Source organism: Antennarius striatus, chromosome 17 (assembly GCF_040054535.1).
Source record: "Antennarius striatus isolate MH-2024 chromosome 17, ASM4005453v1, whole genome shotgun sequence".
In the NCBI taxonomy this organism is placed as follows: domain Eukaryota; kingdom Metazoa; phylum Chordata; class Actinopteri; order Lophiiformes; family Antennariidae; genus Antennarius; species Antennarius striatus.
In genome coordinates this window covers 11,701,398-11,724,105 of record NC_090792.1, presented here as the reverse complement: position 1 = coordinate 11,724,105, position 22,708 = coordinate 11,701,398, and the positions used below count along the sequence as shown (strand labels likewise).

Genomic DNA, 22,708 nt, shown 5'->3' with positions numbered 1-22,708 from the left:
CTCATTCTCTCCTCTCCCTTGGCCCGTGTGTTGTAGTGACTCCAGCCAGACTAATGTTCTAGGTCAGCTAAACTGCAGAAACAAATGCAGGCTGAATGTTTTGTTCTCAGAAGGTCTGGGCTAGCTCAGCCTCATTACACATACATATAGTAAGTTTATCGTGTGTGTGTGTGTGTGTGTGTGTGTGTGGTGTGTGTGTGTGTGTGTGTGTGTGTGTGTGTGTGTGTGTGTGTGTGTGTGTGTGTGTGTGTGTGTGTGTGTGTGTTAAATCCATTAAATCAAATTGGGATCCAACATTTGTTAGGAAATGGACAGTTGTGATTACATTAGTCTGTGTCTTCTCTCTGCTAAATGTCTTTGCTGTGGGCTTTACAAAATTATCATGGCCCTCATGTCTGCTGGGCAGGATGCTGGTTCAATTTAAAGAAGGAGTGAATCTATTTTATGGAACGCAGTATTTCATGTGTTTGTTCAAAGGAAACTTTTAATGCAAAAAACACCTAAATTCATTCCACTGTTCCTTCTATTTGTTCTGAAGACTAAACATCCCAAACTCAAAAATACCACCTGATATTTTTAGCCATGTTTCTAGTGTGACTACAGGTGTCAGTCCAGTCAAGACTGACATGGAGCTATTGATTGGACTGCCATAAAATATTGCAGTTGGTCATCAATTTTCTCTCCACTGGTTTATAATGTGTAATCTGGTCTTCTCAGCTCTGATCAGTGTTTTATGTGTTTATACGTAGATTTTCCCAGGTAAATCCTCCACTCTAATACAGATGATCACACACACTCCTGTTTGTCTGAAGGCTTAACAGACAATTTTTTTCACGAGAGAAATTTGGCCGTGTACCTTTGGAGCTAATGATGTCTGCTCAGATTTGCATCAAACATGTCTTTATCTCACACTCGTCTTGTTCAGCCAGAGGCACACACTGGCCCAGCTTTGCCTCAGCCCAGTGTGCTATTAGTGCTCTTGAACATGCCTGCAAGACAAGTGATTGGGCAAGAGGAAGACAGGAAGATGGATTTAAGCAATGTAGCAGCACAGAAAGAGCAAAAAGAGTGCATAAAAATGAAAGGTGGTAGGAGTCAGATGGATGGGGAGATATGGGTGGAGAGGACACATTAATCAAGACGGAGGAATGCTTGATGTTGGTTGGGGTTATTTTGATATCAGCAGAGGTAACACCACTCCACATCTTCTTGGCTGTGTGTCTTTGGCTATCTGCATCCACACCCTGATTGATGCCCTTTACAAGAAATTACCAAGGTGGGATGCCAGGAAATAGGAGTCAGTGGTTCTATAAGTACTAATCTATAAGTGCTGACTCTCCGATGGAATATATTATGTTTATTTATGCATGTAAACATCTAGTACTTCTCTTTATTTTAGCCTATTTCCTTGCTCTATTACACATACATCAAAGCCAGTGGTCGAGCTGACCTTTGCGCTGACATTTCCTCCACTCTTGTAAAACTGCTCAAACATTTTGAGTAAAAAACAGTGAGAGAGAGAAGCGGAAGGAAGTGGTGTGTCTGTCTGCCATTACTTCTGTAACATGCACCATAGTGGCAATTTAATTAGTATTGACCTGAGTGGGATAACTCATCCACTGATCCTCATTCAGTAATAAAGGTTGATATTGATTTACTTTTTCACAGGATATGTCACTTTACTTTTCTTTAAATGCCCCACTCCCCAATGCCAACACTCAGTTCCCTTTTACTCTCTGTTTACCTTCAAAAATACAACACATTCTCCCACCTTTGGTTTATCTTGTACATGTGCCCTAATTGGAGCTCAAAGTTGGTTTAATATTTTTTTCTCCAGGCAGTGGGATATCGAGCAGAGCAGTTTGAGTGTCTGTAGTCACGAGTCTCGTCCAACCCCTCCTTATCTCTCCTGATAAGGCTCTGCCTTATATTTTCACTTTCGTGCTGCCGAATAGCAAGCCATTATCTAGTAACCGCACAGTGTGTGTGCCCATTAAATGTGTATATATATACAGTATTACAAGCTATGATCTGTGTGTGTGTGTGTGTGTGTGTGTGTGTGTGTGTGTCTGTGTGTGTGTATGTGTGTGTGTGTGTGTGTGTGTGTGTGTGTGTGTGTAGCAGCATGCAGCAAATGCTCTGCATCTTCGTCTCTGTGGTACATGTTGTTTAAACAGCAGATTGTGCTGCAGGAGAGGGGAAGTTGAGCTGTGTGTATGTTTGAGATGTTACCAGTTGAGATATTATGTAAATTACATAAAGGATGCAGTCCAGTGTCTATTAGTGCTGCACATGGGTTGGGGTTAGGGTTTTTTATTTCTATTCCTTTGTGGTAAATCCTCATAAATAGGACATTGTATTCAGTAAACACATGCTGCAAATGTAAGGAGAACTTTATCTGACCAGCAGATGTGTGGTGACTGTGAAGAGGCCACAGGATGGGTCGAGGACATAACCATGTTTATTACTGATATCTGTTGATGTACATGCTGAGAAATATCAGTGAACAGACTAATAGAGTATGTCTCCTTGTGGCCCCAAAAAAAGGCTAAATGCAGTACGGTAATTATAAGACCTGGACCAAACTTAGAGTTATTAAAATATAGAAATTGAACGTGTTAAAAATTGTCTAAAACTAAATGATAACTCAATTTCCGAACAGGAAAAAGAGAGAAAAGTTATTATATAGTTGCAGAATATTTTTACTGTTAATAAACCAGCACAATGACAATAAGTCACAGGAATGGGCAAATTATAGTAATTTCACACAAATTTCCCAAATTAAATTCACACTCCAGTCATAATGTTTGAGTTTGTTTATGGATGAATATTGTGTGAATTATTATGCAGTATGAAAAATTGTTAGCATTGCATCATGTTTAGCATTATTCTGGAATAGGTATCACATTCCTTACACCTGACTGATCCATAATTGAGTCAGAAGTACTGCACATTTTCTGTCAACACAGATTGATTTCAACTCTCTATAAACATCAAAACTATTTTCATATCAAAATTACAAACTATTTATGTATTTGGTGTGATAACCTTGTGATCATGCATTTTATTCAAAAAACAAGGTCAGATTCAGCATGTTCATGGAAACAGTCTCTGAAGCGCCATTGGGCAAGAGATAGCATTCGTTGATGCTCTCTTTCTCTCTCTTTCTCTCTCTTTCTCTCCCCCTACACTGACACACATTCACACAGTCTTATCTCATGACCCACTAAAACAATCAGGCATGTGTGATTGTTTGTGTGAGTTCATATATATATATATATATATATATATATATATATATATATATATATATATATATATATATATATATATATATATATATATATATATATATATATATATATATATATATATATATATATATATATGCAGAGGAGACAGAGAGAGAGAGAGAGAGAGAGAGAGGGAGAGAGAGAGACTCTGTGTGAACAAGTCCTTGAACAGGAAGTCAGGGATGTGTAAAAATACCACCACAGAGCCAGAAACAAAATAATGTCGGCTCAGTCCTTCTGAATGGTAACGCTAAATGTGCTTTACAGGACGTTGTCTTCTACCTGTGGGGGAGGGTGACTAATAATAAATCACACAAGTCAGCAGAAACACAAGAAGATCACATTATTTTTAGACTCTGCTTGATGCTGAATATCACCAAAGCTATTCCGTCCAATCAGAGAGATACAAGGAGAGAAAGTAGCTCATGAATTTTACATTTGAAGATGGCTTAATGTGAAGTCAGACAGTCCAGTGTTTTAAATTATTTATTTCCTGTATGTGTAAGTCTCCCTTGAACTATTGTGTGACTCCTCATCATTTTAGATTCATTTAATGATTAATTGCATCACAATGACAAGGTGAGTGTTTTCCATATTCTATTTATGTTAATATCTCTGGTAGCATATTGTCTCCAGTCAACCTAAAACCACAGCTCATTGATTTGGTTGCTCCTCATTCCTGAACCATAGCCAGGACTTCATCTGGTCAGTAATGATGTGAACAGATATAATTAACCTCTCGGTGCCCACGGAGCAGCTCCCACAGGCTTCCCATCACACTAATTGGTCTCTTACACCTGCTGTTAATAAAATATCCATGGGGAAAGCCTCAGCCCTGCGTGTGCATGTGTCCCCAACTGCATATGTTCACCCTGTCTGTGACAGATGGAGTGGGAAAAGAGGAGAATCCCATTAGAATTAAAATAGATTCATCGGCAGCACAGGTGCAAAGATGAGAGGAGTGGAGTACAAACCTGGTTATTTGATTTTTGCCTGCTCCCTTTTTATTTTTCGATTTTTCTGTTTCAGTGAGGGATTGATGAAGAAATCCATACTTTAATTAACAGAATAAACTGAAACTCAGGCTAGCTTGTTGTAAGTTTCATCCTTCTATTTGTTTTAAAGACTAACAATCCTGTATAGGTTGGTAAGATCTAAAATAACTGCAAATATCACACTATTGTGTAAATGGAAATAAAAAAGACATTTTACATAGAAGGTCAGGTACGCAGTGTGCAGCCAGAAAAAATAATACAGGGACATTCTGAAGCAGCAGTGAAAGCCAAGAGGAACAGATTTAAAATAAAGATTTAAATTAAACTCACCAACAAGTACAAGTAAACTAAGTGCTTGTAACCCACTGACACTCATGTTTGGTTACTCAGAGGTTGGAAGCACTGAAGGAAACATCAGTGTAAAGCAGAGTGCTGGTACGATAAACTATATATCGAAAGCAACTGTCCTTAATAATCCCAAAATGAATAAAATGAAATAAATAAAACATAAGATACATTTTAAAAAGTTCTAATGATTCTCCTTGTATTGTATGTAATTCTACACCATGACGTTTCAGGTTAAGAGGAGAATTATATCTGCGAATACCTTTGAGGTAATATCAATTCATTTTGGAATGATGGAATTTATATGTCGTATTAAATCTCTCTGCTCGCACTTTTGTGGGTTGTCTCGGTGATGCACGGATGATGAGAATGAGTAAATACTTTCTTTAACACAAAAATATCTTTAACACAAATTCAGCTACAAAACTTGCAGCATATTGTTCCCCCAGTCAGGGATGTCAAGCATCAACTCAGACATGTGTCTCTCATCTCCGGTGCTCCAGGTCCAGCAAGAGCGGGAGCAATCAGTTCAACATGAAACATCTGGAATGAGAAGCTCTCTCTCCCTGACCCCATCCCCCTACACACTCTCTCTGTCTATGTCACCATCTCAGCCCAAGACCCTCACCCTTTGACATTCTATTATTCTATTCTATTATTACATCTGTGAAAGCCTTACATTCACGGACAGGGCGGGCTTCAGTTGCTTTGCATCTTTTTCAAATTGCTCATGCAATTTGAAAATTGAGCAAATAAAATTTAGACCTGTGCCTTTCCTTTACTTTAATTCTGATTGCAGCTCGGTAAAGGTTGCAGACATCACATATACTGCACTCATCCACAGCCCCACCTTCTGAGTGCAATTCAATTGTGTAGTGTTTGCCAAAGCTGTACCACTACTGTATGTAGCCTCGCTCTGCTAGCTGGCAGATTTACAACTGATTAATGTTCAGGATGACAGCACACATATTCTGTGTATCTGTCTGTTTGACTATTTTCACACCATGGAAATCTGGTTTCCCATAACAACACTGTTACTGGATGGAACAACAAGCGTCCCGCCTCTTGTTCCTTCCTGTGTGTTCTGTTTGTGAGCTACAAAGCCCTGTTTCATGTGGAGAACTGCTGAGACTGAGACAGAGGTTTGTGTCAGACCCTGGAATGACTGCCAAGCATGACTTAATACTTCTGTGGTCAGTTTCCACCCTAAAAGTCACAGTAGAAAAAAGTCTGTCTTCAGACTTTCATCATTTTCTCCATGTTTTAGGCCAAAGTAGAAACAGATGTTGGTATAGATATCAATCAATATGTTACAAAATCCCAAATAAACATCAATTATACTGATTTTTCCGTTGAAAGTTCTTCTTTATTTTCCCATATGACTTTGCAGACCCTCAAACCTGTTTGCCCCTCTGCACCTGTCAGAGGAACAAAGAATAAAAAGGCCTTTCAAGGCTCTGACATTTACATACATACATACAAAGAGAGACAGAGTGAGTCAGGCAAATGAAAGTCTGTTTGAATCCATGACCAGAATGATGGTTCTGGTTTCACGAGGGTAGAATCTGAACTCCACCTTAGTCTACCACAAACGTTAATCTGTCATTGCACTGAGCAGCAGAGACAAGAGCAAAAGAAAGAGAGGTTAAAGAAGAAAGATTGCTGAGCCCTGTCGAAATGTAATCCTCTAGGCTTCTTTCCTCCCACAGTCAGTTCCTTCAGGCCTTGTTTAAAAATCCATCCCACCAGAGCCTCACGAGAGAGAAGCAGACAGACAAATACAGACAGAGGTGAAGGAGGTTAGAGGTGGGGAGAGGGAATTCAAATCCAGTTTGCTGCTAAGCTCAAACCCTCTAAGAACAGGGATCAGTACCATTGAGCATGATCTGGTCTATTCATCCAACATAATCCTTGCTCAAAACTGCAAACACTTCCTAGATTATATGCTGGAGTGGTGTCAGGATGTTAAAAATATGTATAATCTAAGAAAGAGTTATTTTCTTTCTGTTTTGGCTTTCAGGTTCCTCTCACTACAAAAAAGTTTTCAGAACTGTATAACTGTATTTTTTGTCATCCTTAACATTATTATTAATATATTGCTGCACAATTGTTGCACTGACCGTTATAACCTAAAAAAAATTTCAATTAGACTTTCATATATCTAAATGCTGTCTCTGAATAAAAGTGTGTGTTTATGCTTATGCTTCATCCACTAAAATAAAACTAACCCACGAAGGGACGGCAACAGTAGAGTCTATGCACATTTCCATGCTGTGTTTCTAGATGCCTCTTAATCTCAGTGTGTGGTGTTGAGAACATCATGGATGTTAGAGCTACATCATCCCATTTGACCCAAGTTTGACCCCAGGAAGGATGTAGCCGATGGGAGGAAGGAAGGGTTTAACATGCTTGTAAAGGGACACTAGGAGCCCTCACAGGGGTCATTTTGCCTCTCCTCACGTTCCTCTTTGTCCTAGACACACACCCTTTATGACGTACACACAAACACACACATTAACAGCTCCATCTTCCTGACTAGATCCCTCGGTCAGTGTGACAGTGTGGTTCTCCCTGACATATATTTTATATATTTTTTAAATCTCAAACAAGGTGAGGTGAGGGGCTTCCCCTTCGCTCATTCACCTCTGTCTAATTACAGTTCCTGGGATCTTGTCCAGCAGGAGCCATTAAACAAAGCTTGTAAAGCGAGCATCTGTCTCTTTAATCTCATCCAATGAATTGCTAATAAACCCCTGACAGGTTTCTCTGCTACTGGTCTCTGTTACTGGTATTAAAATTTCTCAATCTGCTGATATTTATTGGATGGATGGCCTCAAGCAGACCCGGAAGAGAGCTGATGTTGGGATAACGCAGTTTCACTTTGTGCAGTTATACTGTACTGCATTTATTTATGATTATTTTTATGTTTTTCAACACCAGCTGCATTTTCCAAGAATTACAAAGTCACCACTTAAATCCAGACGACATTAAAACAAATACTGGATTGATTGACATCAAAGTTTGTGATCCCCAAAGGATGAACCCTGATGAATTTGGTGATCTCACCATCCTGACGGTTTGTGATTTCCATTTGTGAAGCCTGGCACGGACTGCAAACTGCAGCAGATGAACTGGTGCTATGGCAGCGCACCACCTCCCCATTCATCAGAATCATCTGCTGTACATTCAACTGGGAGCAGAACGTGCCAGCAGTGTGACCAACACTTTCTGTCTCTGAAAAACACGAGTTGTTGTCATAATATTGTGACAGGCTATTTCCTGCAGCCTCTCGTTTCTATGATAATTACATGTTTCTATGAGCACACACTGTGGCATAATGTAACCCGACCACTCAAGTTTCCATCAAATGAGTTTAGCATTCTCTGCACAGCTGAGTGAAAAGAAAATAGACATCGGTGTACAGGTGTGATGGAACATGTGGTGGGACAGCTGGCTGTAACTTATTTTCTCAGAAAGAATTTCCTTAACACCAATTTCCATTTATTCCTTCAGTGTAATGCTGGATTAAAAAATCAGGATTTAGAACTAAAAAGCTGCTAGAGGAAGATATTTTATATATATAACGGTCGCCACACGTTGCTCAAAATATCAAAATAGTTTTGTGAATATATTAGGATTGAACCAGGTAATATCATTTTACAGTTTTACCTATTAACTTGGATGATAGGGGTGCAGATGGTTGGAAGTAACTCAGGAATAAGGCGGACAAGAGTGAATGTTGTTATTGTAAAGCTTGAAAACTGAGCTCTACAGCGCCTTCAATACTGGCTCTTCAGTCCTTCCGTTACAGTGTATACTGGTTGTAGGTGGTCCTGCCAGAATGACAGCTCCTTTAACAGGAGGGTAATGGGGATCAGCATGTCAACATGTAGGATGTGAAGATAGACTGATATCTATTTTGGATTTGTGACTCAACTACTTGGTCTGATAGATAGATAAAGAGAAGAAAAGCTCAGTCAGAGAACTGACAGACATAAAGTCATTAGAGCAGACAGCTGAGAAGTGTGAACAGAGTATTGGTTGGATGTAATTGTTTGATTTTTTTTTCGGGGTGGAGAGTTAGAAGAGAGGCATGTATGTTCAGTCACATTAACAAGAAATGTAGCCCCATCATTCACATCCGTGTCACAGGATCCTCACTAAACTCCAGCCCTGCTGATCTTTTCTGAATGCCTCCCCATCTGCGACTGTGTTATTGGGTTTTAATTTGCCCCAGAGGTTTTAAACCAGGGAGCACGGTGACAGACGGAGGGTGTTGATGTGGAGGCGGGGGGATCGCGGCTGTGACAGTCACTCATTGTACATCCACGGCTGATGGAATCATGCTATCATTGTGTCAGTGTTGGGAGCAGACCCACAGCAGATGCTGAACAGATAATAGAAGCTTTATCAGGGGATATTCACTCTGTGAAATGTGAATATGAACAAGGACTACTTCAAAGGAAGTGTCTCAGGTGAGGAGAGAGATATGGATTTATTCCCGGAAGACATTTTACCTGTGATAAGAAGATTGTATAAATAAGTAATGAATGTATGTGCATATAGAACAAACAATATTTCACATTGTATTTCACTGCTGGGAGTGTAATGTAGTCGATTATGTGCCTGCAGATTCACTTGAATCAATTTCTGCAAATAGGTAGTTGTCATGATGGAGTCTCTCTGTGTGGGCCAGTGAGTTTTCGATGTGAAGCAGCATTTCCTATGTGTGTATTTGTTGAGTAACAGCACAAGCACAAGTGGCTGGTGGTTCTGGAACAGAACGAGGCACTGGAGATCTCTGAAGTGTGTCTGTGTGTATATACAGTGTATGCCTTTAGCTGGTGTTTTCAGACATCCTGAATTTGTTGAGATGAACATGTCCTATCAAAGGTGTGCCAGAAAACAATTCAGAACTCTCTCACTAATGGAATTTGTTGAATCGTAGACAAATATGTGGAACTTTTTTTCCAATGTGTACAACTTAATTTGAATCTATTTCATTGGAGCGGAATACCGGTTGGGATTCGTAACCATCAAAGCTGTGATAAACTTGCAACCGAACAAAATTAAGTGCAAACTAATATGTAGAGAGTATGAAGGCATGTCATGAAAACAACCAGCTTCAATTTCTGACTCCATGTTCTGTTTTGTGTTACATAAAAACTTAGAAGTTTTGGTAGTTTTTGCAGCATATAAAATTTTGTCGAACAGTTAACTGAAAAAGTGTTGGTACTATACAGTATTTCCCTTCAAATTAAAGCAAACAGGAATCATCTGCACATTAAGAATATTTATTTTGTAAATATTAGTGCAATTTTCATTTCATTTCACTAATAGTATTTAAAACAACACCTTTGTTCATCAGCCATTTTGTTAGTTTTAGTTTAGTTTTAGTTGGTTTTAGTTTTAATCTGTAATTTAATGATGACAAGAAATGTCATGTGTTGCGTACCATGTGTGAGCCAGTAGCAATGATTTCATTATTTATGAATTTATTGTGATAAAAGTTATTAATAACTGCCAAGATCTTTTTGTCCAACACATTCTGTGCTACATGTTCAGGTCAGTTAGAGTTAGAGGCTTATAAGCGCTGTGCTTTCATCATATTACCTGGATTCTATGAAATTTGATAAAAATTTAGTGCTTGTGATGCTTTGCTGTTCTTGAGTGTTTGAATAAGATTAATTACAGACGAGCTGGCCAAATTTCAATAATCAAATTTCAAGACGGAACACAGACTGCAGACCTACGGAATCAGCAGACGCCCACGTTCTAATGCATAATGCATCGCATTGATACTGCTGGTCTGCAGGGAAAACACAGCAGTGAAGTACATTAATATTTCATCAAACGCTGTGACATCAAAGGTGTGTGTGTGATGCGTGTATGTGTGTGTGTGTGTGTGTGTGTTTGCGTGTGTGTGTGTGATCATCAATGAAGTGCACCTTGGTGGCCAGTGATTCGCCTCTGTCGCGATGCCATGGGATGTGGGAATGATGTGTCTCTGTAGCTTAGTTTAAACTCGATAAATGTCGCTTTTTGGTTCTTCAAGTACGATTTCATTACAAAGAACCAATTTAAGTCAGGGAGAGGACCCTAAGAGACGTAAAGAACTAATTGTTTGTATTCTAACCCTGGCATTTGCAACTCTTGTCTGTCCTGTAGTTGTTGGTCCTTTTTTATATATCGAAATTTAGGAAAAAATTAAAACACAGTTCTGGGATTTGATAAATAAATACATAAACTGTTAACCAATTGCAAGTAAAATTATGAGAACTATTAAAACCTCATAAAGTCAATTTAACCTTCTTTATGTTACCTTTTCTTCTTTGATACTCTTTGTGAAACGCTGATGTGTGGTTAGACTTGAGCAGCTTCTTGAGCTTCAGTCTTTCTAGAGCTAGGTGCACCTGTGAAGAGAATAGTTTGTTTTACATTTAGTAAATGAGAACACTGATGCCACTCCCTTTGTATAGGGTAGTCATATCTATAGGTTAGGTTAGTGTTAACGAAACAGGGAAAGACCTAGACAGCTGTGTGAATCTATCCACCAACCAGCACCTAAAAAGTGGTCTATTAATTTGTTATATTTTATTTTTTCCTAAATTATCCAAGTCACTGAGTTTGAAAGGATTTTGTGCCAGATTCTTTCTTCGCTCCTTGTCTGGAGATTTGAAATGTGTTATCTTTGGACAGCCCTTCCAGCCATGATGCTAATCTAAGATGCTAATCTACTTCTTTCAGCAGCTGTTTAATATTCACAATGAGATTCCTGTCAATTTTCCCTTTGGTTTCTTAAAAGAGTAAGTCAATTTGCTCTATTCACAACAATTGAATACAAAAATTTTAAAAAATATGTTTAAATTTTTTTGTTGGTTATTGTGAATAGAGCAAACTGACTTACTCTCTTAAAAATGACATATAACCCAAGTATGTCGGTATGTCAGACTTTCTTCAAGCTGAAGGTTTATCACAGTTTACCAAAAGAAATCACAGGATTACAGATCTGAGAGGGTGATGGTTTGTCCTCATCTCCTCAAAAGCCATTAGGAAGAAGTCAATGAAATTCCACACATTAAATTAAATTTAGGTATATCTGAACTTAGTCATACCAGTTTACTAACATTTACTCGTGATAAAGATTGTGTTCCATCCACATTAGCATAAATGGAGTATTTCCAGCAGTGGAGAGAATATGGAGCAGAACATTAGAACATGAAGAAGACAACCAAGGGAACTCATTAGCATACTTACAACTACCACAAGATCTAATACCCACACTGGATTATTTACAAAAATTGTCACATGGGTATTATTAACAAAATGTCAATATATTATCTTTTAATATTGCAGTTGTGGTCAATACCAATATGTTGTGCCACCTATCACCCTGATGTAGCAGCATTCTGACACTGAGTGTTTCCTCAGATGACAGTGCATCAGCAGCCAGCAGTATGGAGGTGACCGACCGCATCGCCTCTCTGGAGCAGAGGGTCCAAATGCAGGAGGATGAGATTCAGCTGCTGAAGTCAGCTCTCGCCGACGTGGTGCGACGTCTCAACGCGTCTGAGGAGCAGCAGGCCGTGGGTTCACGCAGAGGACCCACCAAAGGTAACAAGCAATTTAGTATTCTGATGCCCTGAGGTGTCACCAGGACCTGCAGGTCGGTGACAGGGTGATTTCTCCCCGTCTCCTTCTCTTTGTTAATTTCCCCTTCCAAAACGGCAGGTTTCCTTCATCAGTTTGCTGATCTCCTCTTCTTCTCCCTCCCATTTTCTTTTTGCCCGGACTGTGTTGTCAAATGTCTTGTGTGCCGTCTGTGTAGACCCTACTTTGATGAGAAAGTCTTCCTCAGCAGGCAGCAATGTTGGGAAGTCAGGTAGGCTGACTGTGAAATCTGTCCGCACTAACAAGGCCTGGTGTTGTGTTTTACACATTAGTCATTGCCTGCTGATATTGTGTTGAACACAGAGCAGTATTTCACAATGAAACCGTTGTATTCAGTACTGCACTCCCCTGGAAAATGAACTGTAATCTTAGTCTGAAGTACATTTATATTTAAGTAAAGACATCTGTGTGGGGGGTCATACACTATAATCACAATGCATCTCTTTGATAGGGCACTTGTCTGCTAGATAAGTCACCCCTAAATCTCTTTTTCACTTGTTAATATCATTGTGTTTCGTTGTAATCACAGACACAACCTCAGAATGTACATACATGTGAATCAACCCAACCAGCTGCACTGGTGTGATTTTCTCTGTTCAGATTTTTAGGCACAAAGACTTTGACTAGTTCTTTGTTGATGTGTGTTCTTTTCTTTTTTTTAAGAAGCATTTTAAGCTCTTCATTTTCATTGACAGAACAGCTGAGAATGGAGACAAGAAACAGGAGTTAGAGAGGGGGAATCATGCAAATGTACAAAGGGGAAAATATCCAAAATAAAGATGGGGCCACAGGTAGAGGAATTGACCTTTAAACACTAGCACATGCTCTACCAACTAAGCAATGTGACTTTATACCAAATAATGAAGGTTTTAAAGATGAAAGAAATCCATCTGTATCATGGTATGAATACGGCCAACCAGGAATCAATTTTTAATCATTGTTTCTATGAAATAAGAGATGCTTTAGGAAATATGCTTGATATCTTTCCAGAGTATTAGAAGAGGAAAATCGCTCCAATGCCTGCTAGCAGTTCGTTTAGCATAGGAAAAGCGCAAACCAGCTACCCTGACACTATCCGATATTAACAGTCTCAAATACCAAGTTAGGTCCTGACCATCTATTTCTCTGTCTTGTCTTTGTGAATAACTAATCCAGACAAATGTTGGTTGCAGCTTTCTATTTTTTTGTTTGTTTACTTGGATCCCCATTAGCTGCCATTAAGGCAGACATTGCTATTGAACAGAAAGGTATGAAAGTAGTATTGATTTTCTCATCTAACTCTTAGCACATCTCCCGAGACGTTGACTTTTACCTCCATGTTGAAACATCTCTCTGAAATAGTCTCTGTTTAGCTTCAGTGGTTCATTGCATTCAGCAAAGACAGATTTTCTTACAACTAAACGGATCAACTATTGATCAATTTACCTTCTGTTATTTTTCTACCATGTAGAAACAGCAGAATTCAGAGTGTTCTTTCAGTGCAGTGAAAAATAAAAGAAAACCACACATCATCACAGAGTGACAAAACTACTGATTGATAACTCTTTTCATTTTCTAAGCATACTGCACATTTTTAGCTGAGGCGTGTCTCAGATGTAGTCTCATCCCAAGGCTGATCAAGTCTCCGTGTGAAAATCAGCTGCAATTCAATCCCGATTGTGTCCCCAAATGTGTGTCTCAATGATGAAACAGGAACAGATTATGATTCTGAGATACAGGCAGTGTGGTTCTCAGGAGTGACGGTGGACGGATTAAGTTTCGGTGTGATAGGAGAGCCGGAAGATGACTCACACTGAGCTGCTTTCACTTATTGTTGTCCACTTTCATCCTGCTTCTCTCTTCTGAAGTACGGCCTGACAAAGCTTAACCGATGCACGCAGACTGTCGCTGATAGAAACACATTCATCTTCTTTAAATGCTAACAAAATTACCTCCTTTCGTTCCTGCTGTGTAATTACTACATGAGCGATCACAGAGCAGGATGTGTGTAGTCTAGAGTGTGTGTGTGCGCTGGATGAACAATTAACTATATAAAGCTGAAGCTTTGTTGTGTGTGTGTGTGTGTGTGTGTGTGTGTGTGTGTGTGTGTGTGTGTGTGTGTGTGTGTGTGTGTGTGTGTGTGTGTGTGTGTGTGTGTGTGTGTGTGTGTGTGTGTGTATGTGTTCACGCCTCTTTGGTTTTATCAAATTAAGCCTACGCCATCTGCTGTAAAAGTGGATGGATAGAATAAAATCATTAATATTAAAATCAATGAAACAAAATGTAGAACATGTTTAAATTTGATTCAAAACTATAAGAATCACGATAGCAGCAGTAACTGTACATTATATATTAAAATGTGTAGTGGTGGCATGGTTCAAGATTATTTTTATTGCACTAATCAGGAAACAAAGACGAAGCTCCTTGTATTGAGTTCACAAGTATAAATGGTCACATTTCAGTAATTACACTAAGTCTATGCCCCGAAATGAACAAAAACAGAAGAGTATATTGGTTTATTCATTTTTTTAGGTAGTTTTTGTGCTAAATTTTCATCGTCTAAAGTCGTTTAATTTTGACTCTATTATAAAGAAATTTTGAGCTCCTCTTTCAAAGGTCTCTCATTTTATGATATGCTTGATTAGCTTCATGGAATGGACCACCAACTCTTGAAGTGACCAACCACTAGTTGCCGATCACTAATTTAAATTGCTCCTAATGCAGATGAACCAGAGAACACTGGACACACATGCATGAATAAAGCATCGTCTATAAGTCCTTTACCTCAGTGCATGCTGGGATGCCTCTGCCTCTACCCAGTAGTACATAACGCTATGGTTAAATTCAGTTTTGTAGCTTTTTACTTCACGTTGATAGGAGTTTCATATGCAGCTTTATTCTGAACATGCCCACTGTTGTCTTCCCTCTTCTTCTAGCCAGGCCAATGATCGCCACATTGCCATTAAGGCCCACAGTAAACAACGGGACCATCCTACCAAAGAAAGGCAGCGGGACTCTGCCTTCCCCATCTGGGTCTGGATCCAAGAGGGACAACACTACACCAGCCAACAAAAGGTAGTTATTTTGATGTCTAAGAAGGTTGTAGGCCTCAAGATGTGCAGGAAAGTTCAGCTCTCCTTGAGTCAAGTCTGTTCAGCCAGATTTTCTTCACTGAAAATCAGCGTCTTGTTGACTTTGTCATTTGACTACATTAAATCTAGATTTAGCTTCACGTAGACCAGGTTGTGGTTAAATCACACTTGTCTTTCTCAACGTTTCATTTGTCAAGAGACATTTTTTTGGAACACTTACCTGTGCCACATCTGCAATTCAAGCCGTAAATTATATTGTGATTTTGTTTGACTGATGTTAAACATCGCTGACATACAGAGAAACAGTATGACTGCCTCTGTGCAATCAGTCTTGTCTGTTGTAGTTTATGATTTCTTGAACTCTTATTTGTTCTCCACTTCCTTCACCAGAATTCTTCACCTGCCCCTCAGGTGAGAGGAATTTGCAGCATACTAATCACTATGTAACATCATGGCTCTGATGCATGCTAGCAATGGCACTAAACCATTCATCAAGCTGCACAGATTTGGTGACATCCCCTTTCACCATTTCTGATATTGATATCGCTCTCTCTAGCTTCGCTAAAATCCTTGTTCTCTGGAGTTTGTGTTGTTTACTGTTTGTGTCTTGGATTAGTATAAATTTCAAATAAAATAAAATACATAGCTGCCTTCCTCAATGCCCTGTGGCCCAATTACTTTGATTCCTCGTGGGATAAAGCAGCACATAACAGTCTATCTCTCTTTCTCCCTCTTTTTTCTGTTCTGCTCTTTATTGAACAAAAGCACACAGGCTCTCCAGAAGGGACATTGACCACCGGCTAGTTTTAGGATTTGAATAGACTTTCTTTCCATAGGGTGGATTAGGCGACTGGGCCTGCTGACCACTGGATTGCTGATGGAGCCTTTTCATTGTTGTGAATAGGCAGGCTGTCTGAGCTGCTAAAATGCAGATTTGCATCTGTCTGTACTGATGTAGTAATTATGATCCGCAGCAGGGAGTAAAAAGAGAATACAATAGTAACTGCTTCCTTTTTGATGCCTTGGTGCAAATTTTCTCCGTTCTGTCACAAAGCATCGCTTTTTTATTTTCATAAAAGCGGCATCAGGTGGGTTTATGGCCTTGTTCTCATGCTCCCCCCTCCACTCTCTCTGTATTCTCACCACAGCACTGTGAGGAGAGCAAACTCAAATGAACATGTGGGAACTCTCACACGAAGAGATTCGGGCGACTCCAAGGGTAACCGAACTCGTACCGGGTCCACCGGCAGCAGTTCCAGCGGCAAAAGAAGTGACAGGTAGCTCCACGTGAAAGCTGTCCCAGATTACACTCTGCATAGTTAACTTTACTTTGATGAGGAGAAGTTCCAAAGTAAAGTTCCAAGTAAGGAGGATCACTCTTATTATTCACCACAAACAGTTTAAATGAATCCATTTTTCTTCAAATTTTTGCGCCAATTAGTTTCCTGATTTTTTTTTTTTAAGTGAAGTCAGTTTACTACATTTTACGGAAAGGAATTCTTCCTCCTTGATAGGAGACTGCTTGGTTTTAGTTTTAGTTTTTTTTTTTTATTTATAACTAGACAGCATAATGATCGCCTTATAAAGCTCTTGTCAAATCAATGGTGTGCCTGAAGGCAGGATGCTGAATGACAGCTGTTTACTCATTTACTTTGCAGCAAACAGAGGGAGCCAGTGTTCAGTGCAGGTAAGAAATAGAGGCTGCTTCACAGCTCTGCAGCCTGACAGCTATGACAGTTTCATGTTGTGGTACAACTCGCTGACATCATTACACTCAGAGGACCACTGAGGGCTTTGCTACATGATCCTTAACATTAGATCCCTTACATGATTCATTCATCCATAAATAACCAGTTCATTCATCCATTATTTCATGTTCTCATCCACATATTCATTTTTCCTTTATTTTCAATAAGCTTTTTTTGTGTTGTTTCAACTTTAATCGTGTAGCCTATATGTTTAGGGTAACGTTTCATATTATATACATATTTGCAAAGACTGAAGAAGGAGGGGAAATGTAACTTATTGTACCAAGACTGTTCAGGTTTTCCCAATAAACTTTTAACTTTTGATTTTATTTGAATAATTTGATTGCCAAAGTTGAAACACGGAGAACAACCCCATTGGTTAGCTTATTGCAGCAAATATCATAGGGATCTACTTTAAAACAACAGATTTACACTGAACCAAACCAGCTTCACAAAAGTATGAAAGTATTGATTATGTTGTTTCATAGGATATAGATATACACAGATATAGATATAGATATACAATAGATATAGATACAGGTATACATAATCAGGACGTTTGTACAAAAGATTCTAAATTAAATCCGCCATCAGAAAGGAGTGGAAGACTGTGATCCATTGAACAGGTGATGTTCATTAATAATAGGGCACAGGAAGTGCGTTCATATTAGGACAGACCAGGCAGTGAGGATGTCATGACGCCCCTCATGTGGTGCTTGTATCTCTCTGTGTGACCTTTACAAGGAATGCGACGTGTGACCCACTGCAAAGGTAGGCTCCCCCTGCTCCCCTCCCCCAAAGCCCCAGCCTATACAGCTCTCTGGACAGACAGAACCATTTGTTTTTATGTCATGGATCATGGATAAATACCAGGAATTTTGGAGTTACTTCTTTCTTAATATGATGATAAACGTGTAAAACATCTCTTTGTACAATGATCGGGGAGCTGTCCAGACAGGGGAAGGATTGGTTTGACAAGTGTGTGTGTGTATGTGTGTGTGTGTGTGTGTGTGTGTGTGTGTGTGTGTGTGTGTGTGTGTGTGTGTGTGTGTGTGTGTGTGTGTGTGTGTGTGTGTGTGTGCAAAACCTGCCTTAATGTTCACAAGCCCCTTTTACACAAAAATCACACACTCTCTGCTGCTAACTGCGGCCAAGTGCTTTCTAATTCTCCTAGTTTTGACTCATAATATGGCACATTGTGTAAATGTACCTATCCCCATCTTTGCTGGCTCACTCTATTTATACAGACCTTGATTCGGTGCCCATTGTGCTTTTGTTCTATTTGTACAAAGCTGTCATTGCAGCTAATGGGGATCTGTACAAATAAACAAATAAAAATAAACAAATAAACTTCCTGCCTTCAGGAGGTTGTGTAAAAGGGGCAATAGACTAACACACACACACACACACACACACACACACACACACACACACACACACACGCACGCACACACACGCACACTTTAACTGCCACTGAGAGCTGCATCAGTGTGTTTGGAGTGTTTGCAGCTCAGTCCTGCTTCACCGGACTCACCTGTTCACCTGTTGATGAAGCTGCTGCTTCACTCTGACGTACACACAGCTCTTTTGCTCCATCACGTTTATTCTCCATCACCATGGTAACAGCACAAAGTTTTCACATTTCTTTGACTTTTGTTGCCAAAGCTCACTACCAAACTGAGAGCAAGTAGATTTTTTTTTTGCTGCTGTTCTTATTATTTTCCTGCCCTCAAAATGAAGACTTATTCATAATTGGCTTTTTTGGGAGGTTGTTTCTGTTGTTGCCTGTGTGTCTACCTGTGTGTAGTCTTCATGCTATATCCTAGGATTTTGACTTGAATTAAGTCTCATTTTCTCTCAACTTTATTCAATTGATTCTAGTGAATTTTTACAGGATATTTTAATTCTTGAAAGCATTAACACCAGCGGTTGGTAACAGATGTAGAATCAGCGTATATAAAGCTGGTAAACATATTTTTTTCTCTAAGGCGGTCGGTTAATTTCATCGAAATAATTATGAATAATTATTTGACCTGAAGAGATGAACATATGCAGGGTCTGACAAGACAAAAGCAAACAGCAGAAAAAGAAAATCATTCGGTGTCCATACTGAATGATTTCCAGAGATTCAGTCATTTTCTGGTTTCTACCTTAAAATGGTTTTAGTAAATCAAAGTAAAAATTGTCTGACATAAAAGCACTACCAGGAATATTATCTCCAGGACCATTAATCATTTTGGGACCCTCAGACTTTAATTTCCTGGGCCCTATCAGATTTGTAACCAAAGATTTAGACTAGTAATACAAGTTTTTACTAAAGGTAGAGAAAAAAATTTTTTTTTTTTGAGGTCCAAACATTTTAGATCCCATTGTTAGATGGCAGCACTCAACATCCTGGTGGATTATCAGAACACTCCCCTTGTGTCTTTTTGATAGTCTGTGTCTTTTCAATGTCATAATGCTCAATTCTAAATATGAGGTGTCTAACTTATTCTACCAACTTCCTCCATCCTTTACTTTTACTTGTCCCTGATTGACCCCTCGACACCCAAACTACTTCCACCTCCCTCCCCACAATCGGCTCCTCTGCTCTTGTCCCCCGTCTACATTACAGTCACAGTACAGATTTACCTCAGCCTCCCCGCCAAACCGACCAGGGCCAGTGGAAGCCTTGCGGCTTCAGCTGTAACAGCCGGTTCAGCTGCTGACCTCCAGCAAACTTCAGACAGCAGAAAGGCCATCAGGGCCACAAAGGGTGATGCCCCTAGAAAGACCCAGAATTTAAGACTCCAGTTTAGAAAATCAGGGAGTTTGTCATCTTACTCTTCTCTCGATACACCCAGTTATCGAAGCCCCATCAAGTCTCCCAGCCAGTACTTTCAGATTTGTTACTAACTGGGAGAAATCAACAGTAAAATTCACTCTTCTGGATAAATATTAATTGCAGTTCTTCAGCTGTAATGTATCCAACCGAGTCAGCACAGAGATAGATTTAGTTTTATTCCAGATGACAAAACACTATGTTGTCACATATCCTCTTATAATGAAGCAAAACAAATATAACAAATATATTATATTAATTATATTATAAGGTCTTATGGGTGAGATTGTGGACCTGATTTATATTATAATAGTGGTTTCTTATAATGAGATTTTAGTTTTTCATTTTGTTTGTTTTAGTTCCCATAATGTTGTCTGCATCGTTTTGAGTTTTAGCATGTTTTGTATTGATGGAGATTTTTCATATCCACATTTCTAAGCTTGGATCTCTTATTTCCCCATTGCATTTAATTGCTCTGCTTGCGTCTGCGTTTTGTGTTGGTTAACCTCTGCTATGAGCTGAATAATTGTGTTTAAAAATGTTTGGGTTCATTTCACACTGTGTGTTGTCATTTTGCACTCTGTGTTTCTGAAATGACTAATAAAGTCAGTTCAAAAGCTAATTTGTTTGTGTGCTCAAATTCTGTCATCTGTTGTCTGTGAATCTTTTTATAGCAAATGAAGCATCACATTCTTCATCCTGCAGTCTAGTCACACTCATCATTATCATGCTCATCACTCACATGAAATAACATGTTATGCTGTGTTTCAGTGTCATGTTTGAGCTTTTTACTACACACATATATAAAGTATATTATACTGTCTTAAAACTAAAAAAGAAACATAACCCTAGAAGTCACATGTGTTTTTTCTTTCATGTATATTATCTTATTGATCTTTTCTGCTGCTTCTTCTAGAGGAAGGTTATGTGAAAATGTTCTTGAAGGGTCGACCCGTCACCATGTTCATGCCCAAAGCGCAGGTGGACAGCTACTGCCTGGAGGCCAGAGGTGAGCTGCCCAGCAGCAGACTGAAGCTGGACTGGGTGTATCCTTTCACCAAAGCTTGTATTCCTAACACAGAGCTTTACAGGAATGCGAAAAGCCCTTAAATTTGAAAAATAGATAGACTGTATATATCCTTTCAGATGATCATGTAGGCAGTGCATCACTCCTGCTATCAGTAATAACCTGCAGTCAGCAGTTCCTCTTGTAATTCTTTCATTTTTTATTTTGTTCCATTTTGAGATTTCATGAAGGAACATTTTCTGTGATATTGAATCCTGCTGAGCTCAGGAAGCGAACAACCCATAATAGGAACAAGGAACATATTGAATTCTGGCAGCATACTGTATGTAAGCACATGGACACACGGACTGTGTGATTTATAAATTGAATCCACTGTGATCTGAATTACACATTTCTGAGAATTAAAGGCATAAATACAAACTAGGTAGATAATATACAGCGAGTAGCATTAATGCATTTTAATGTCTTTTGTTTCTGACCTTATGTTGCTGCCTTGTCTCCTAGGTTCTTATCAAACAGTCCAAATCCAAAGCTCCTTCAGTATTAAGTAGGAACCAGGGACTATCTGGATATTATTTGAATATTACTGGTTTTTTTCCTTGACCTTTTGAATACATAGTTATGGCTACCGTGGTCGCGACTGTCGCTCTAACCTGTACTTGTTGCCCACCGGAGAAACAGTTTATTTCATCGCGTCTGTTGTGGTCTTATTCAATGTGGATGAGCAGCTGCAAAGACACTACACTGGACACACAGATGACATCAAATGGTGAGACACACACATACCTACCCACATCACATCTGTCATCAACCTTTGATTCTTTAAACACTGGCCCTCTAGTTCTTATTCAGGGCATGATTGCTTAATTTCACACATACCAGAGACACAAAACAGTGGTAGGACAACATGGTGAGGTAGTTCTGCTGTATTTTTGTCTAGAAGGGCCGGTACGAGGGACGTTTTTGTGTTTGCATGCAGACATTTCTGCACAGTCATGTCTGTCTGTGAGATAGTTAGTAATGCAGTGAACCTAAAAAGAGTCGTGACTAGATTACACTCTGGGGTTAATGAGGGCTGAAATGATGAAGAACGCTTTGGATTAAAGATCAAATACGGACTGGATGCAGATCCTTTGAAGACAAAATGTCAGAGCTTTAGATGTGCTACGGCTATATCTCCACTGTCACACTCAATCAGTGTCTGCCATTAGCTCATTGCGTGGTCGATGCAGAGGATATCACAGCTTTAGAAACCACATTCATCTTTCATGTTCAGTGAGCGCTTCGTTCTTCTTTATTCACATGCTCCTTTTGATGCTGGAAGGCTTTTAAAGTTTCATGTCTTTTCATATATTCCTCTTCACCAGCCTGGCGGTCCACCCTGATAAAATCACCATAGCAACCGGGCAGGTGGCGGGCACCTCTTCAGATGGAAAAGTAGGTGACAGACATATTTTATCACTTTGGATTTTGATTCATAATTGAACTGACAACTTTAATACCTTTGCTCGCCTGGGAATTTGAAATACATTCACTCCAACACGTATTGCGCTGACAAAGCACTTCTTCTGGTGTTTTTCCAATTTATTATTGTTGTCCTCATGCAGCAGCTAGCTCCTCATGTCCGCGTGTGGGACTCCGTCAGTCTGAACACACTCCACGTTCTGGGCACAAACTTCTTTGACCGAGCCTTGGTCTGCCTGGCTTTCTCCAAGTCGGTAAGGAAACGTCAGATAC

The 22,708-nt window shown here is 39.4% G+C and overlaps 1 protein-coding gene across 9 annotated transcripts in view; it reads left to right on the top strand.

Moving 5' to 3' along the window:
* eml1 (EMAP like 1) overlaps positions 1 to 22,708 on the top strand; it is a 42,301-nt gene that overhangs the window by 13,510 nt on the left and 6,083 nt on the right. For 2 of the 9 annotated variants that reach the window (XM_068338089.1, XM_068338084.1), the window contains exons 2-12: positions 12,065 to 12,247; positions 12,462 to 12,515; positions 15,220 to 15,358; positions 15,766 to 15,786; positions 16,524 to 16,652; positions 17,034 to 17,062; positions 17,868 to 17,894; positions 20,861 to 20,990; positions 21,591 to 21,740; positions 22,339 to 22,408; positions 22,579 to 22,689. In XM_068338089.1, coding sequence (XP_068194190.1) covers positions 12,065 to 12,247; positions 12,462 to 12,515; positions 15,220 to 15,358; positions 15,766 to 15,786; positions 16,524 to 16,652; positions 17,034 to 17,062; positions 17,868 to 17,894; positions 20,861 to 20,990; positions 21,591 to 21,740; positions 22,339 to 22,408; positions 22,579 to 22,689 — 1,043 coding nt within the window. Of the gene's footprint in view, positions 1 to 8,995; positions 9,109 to 12,064; positions 12,248 to 12,461; positions 12,516 to 15,219; positions 15,359 to 15,765; positions 15,787 to 16,523; positions 16,653 to 17,033; positions 17,063 to 17,867; positions 17,895 to 20,860; positions 20,991 to 21,590; positions 21,741 to 22,338; positions 22,409 to 22,578; positions 22,690 to 22,708 lie in introns of those variants that run through there. The other 7 variants (XM_068338088.1, XM_068338085.1, XM_068338086.1 and 4 more) reach the window with 7 other exon arrangements.